The sequence below is a fragment of the Penaeus vannamei genome, chromosome 17 (genome assembly GCF_042767895.1).
Source record: "Penaeus vannamei isolate JL-2024 chromosome 17, ASM4276789v1, whole genome shotgun sequence".
Taxonomy (NCBI): domain Eukaryota; kingdom Metazoa; phylum Arthropoda; class Malacostraca; order Decapoda; family Penaeidae; genus Penaeus; species Penaeus vannamei.
This window is the reverse complement of record NC_091565.1, coordinates 1700683-1703182: the sequence shown is the minus strand read 5'-3', so window position 1 is coordinate 1703182 and position 2500 is coordinate 1700683. Positions and strand designations below refer to the sequence as shown.

The 2500-nt window shown below is 40.3% G+C and overlaps 1 protein-coding gene across 2 annotated transcripts in view; it reads right to left on the bottom strand.

Annotated features, from left to right (window-relative positions):
• Window positions 1-2500, bottom strand: part of LOC113817673 (potassium voltage-gated channel protein Shaw-like) — a 73622-nt gene that overhangs the window by 43923 nt on the left and 27199 nt on the right. For both annotated transcript variants that reach the window (XM_070131739.1, XM_070131740.1), the window contains exons 3-4: window positions 2268-2417; window positions 1305-1437 (exon numbers count right to left, since the gene is read on the bottom strand). In XM_070131739.1, the coding sequence (XP_069987840.1) occupies window positions 1305-1437; window positions 2268-2417 (283 nt within the window). The remainder of the gene's footprint in view (window positions 1-1304; window positions 1438-2267; window positions 2418-2500) is intronic.

Here is a 2500-nt window from a genome sequence, read left to right as displayed (position 1 = left end):
CCTCCTCCTCCCTCCCTCTCTCTCCTCTCTCTCTCTCTCTCTCTCTCTCTCTCTCTCTCTCTCTCTCTCTCTCTCTCTCTCTCTCCCTCCCTCCCTCTCTCTCTCTCTCTCTCTCTCTCTCTCTCTCTCTCTCTCTCTCTCTCTCTCTCTCTCTCTCCCTCCCTCCCTCCCTCTCTCTCTCTCTCTCTCTCTCTCTCTTGACTCTTTTTAATATGAATGTTAGTTTATGAATGGAGATTAGCTCTTGCAAACGTTTATTTTTTTCTTTATTTGCTTTCATTCCATTCCTATTTTTCCCTTTTTCGAGGTGGGGGGGGGAGGGAGATTTAATCTTGCTTTCCTTTCATTTTTAATTTTAAAATGTTTGAAAATGCGAGAGAAATATAGCATAATTTTGTACTTTTAGGAGCTTTATGAATTACACACGAATGCAAACACAGATACACACAAACACACACGTACACACGTAAACATTCACACACGCTTTTAATCAAATAAATTCTTATAATTTATTCAGAATAAGCAAGGCTAAAGAATACAAGTAAATGCTGCTCGCATACACACATGTGCATGTAACTCACACAATGTGACCTATATCATATAATACAACACCACACACACACACACACACACACACACACACACACACACACACACACACACACACACACACACACACACACACACACACACACACACACACACACACACACACACACACACACACACACACACACACACACACACACACACATACGCACACCCACCCACACACACGCGCGCGCACACACATACGCACACAGACAAACACACACACAATCCATCTCAAAGAAATACATACAGACACACATACGCATCGCAAAACAAATAAACACACACATACACAGATACATAAGTAAATGAAAAATGATAAAAATGAACTCAGAAATTACATAAATTGATATAAATAAACATGAACGATATGAATAAACACCTATAAAACTCACATACAATATCATCGACAATTTATACAACCCCCCGCCCCTCAACACAAAACACACACGCACACATAAAACATAGATACATACACATAAAATATAAAAATACGCACACACATAAAGCATCAAATTACAGACACACATAAAAAATAAAAATATAAGGATTTCTAGAAAAAAAAAAAAAAAATATATATGTATATATATATATATATATATATATATATATATATATATATATATATATATATATATATATATATATATATATATATATATATACATATATACATACATACAGATACACACACACACAACCTCAACACTCACCTGTGTATCCCGGTGTATCGTGTAGGTCATCCAGCAGCAGGGTTCCACCTGGTTCGAGTCGAGGCCCCAGAACTCCAGCTCCTCCTCGAACAAAGGACCACAGACGTTGGTCGGGTAGTGCAGTTTCCCGGTCCTGTGGGCGTGGGAAGGAGGAGTGGTCGGGAGGGCGAGAAATGGAGTTTGGGTGGAGGTGTTTGAGTTAAGGGGATGTGTGTGTGTGTGTTTGGTTGTGTGGGTGTGTGGGTGTGTGTGTTGGGTGTGTGTGTGTTTGTGTGTGTGTGTGTGTTTGTGTGTGTCATGTGTGTGTGTGTGTGTGTGTGTGTGTGTGTGTGTGTGTGTGTGTCGTGTGTGTCGTGTGTGTGTGTGTGTGTTATACATCCACACATACATTCACATACGCACGCACGCATACTTACACGCAAAGTCGAAATAATATTATATCGACATGACACACGCACACACACACAATACAGATTGATATAGACAATTACATTGACTTAGATAGATGGATTGATAGATAGATAGACAGATATACACATACATGTGTATATATATATATATATATATATATATATATATATATATATATATATATATATATATATATATATAGAGAGAGAGAGAGAGAGAGAGAGAGAGAGAGAGAGAGAGAGAGAGAGAGAGAGAGAGAGAGATACATTATATATAGATACACATACATATATGTCCACGTTATATACTGATGTACAAACAGACATCCACACAAAACACACACAAACAACACAAACACACACACACACACAACCACACCCCACACCCACACATACCCAAACACACACACGCACACATACACACACAAATACCCAAACACACACACACACACTATAAAAAAAAACACACAAACACACACCCAAACACACCTCCACCCACACCTACCCACACCCACACCCACCCACCCACACCCACACCCGACCCCGCCCTCACCTATAATAATTGAGGATCTGCGCAAACACGCCCGGATGCCTGTCGAAAAAGTACTCGTTGAGAATCGGATCATAGTTGGCCAGGGCTTCGGTTAAGCGAGAGAGGCGAGTGGCCGGGATCTTTTTCAGCGTCGCTTTGTAGGTCTCGAATCTGCGAGAGAAAGGATGGAAGGATAAATAGGTGAAATGAGAGGAGAATGTAAGAGAGGGGAGGGAAAGGATGGAAGGATAAAT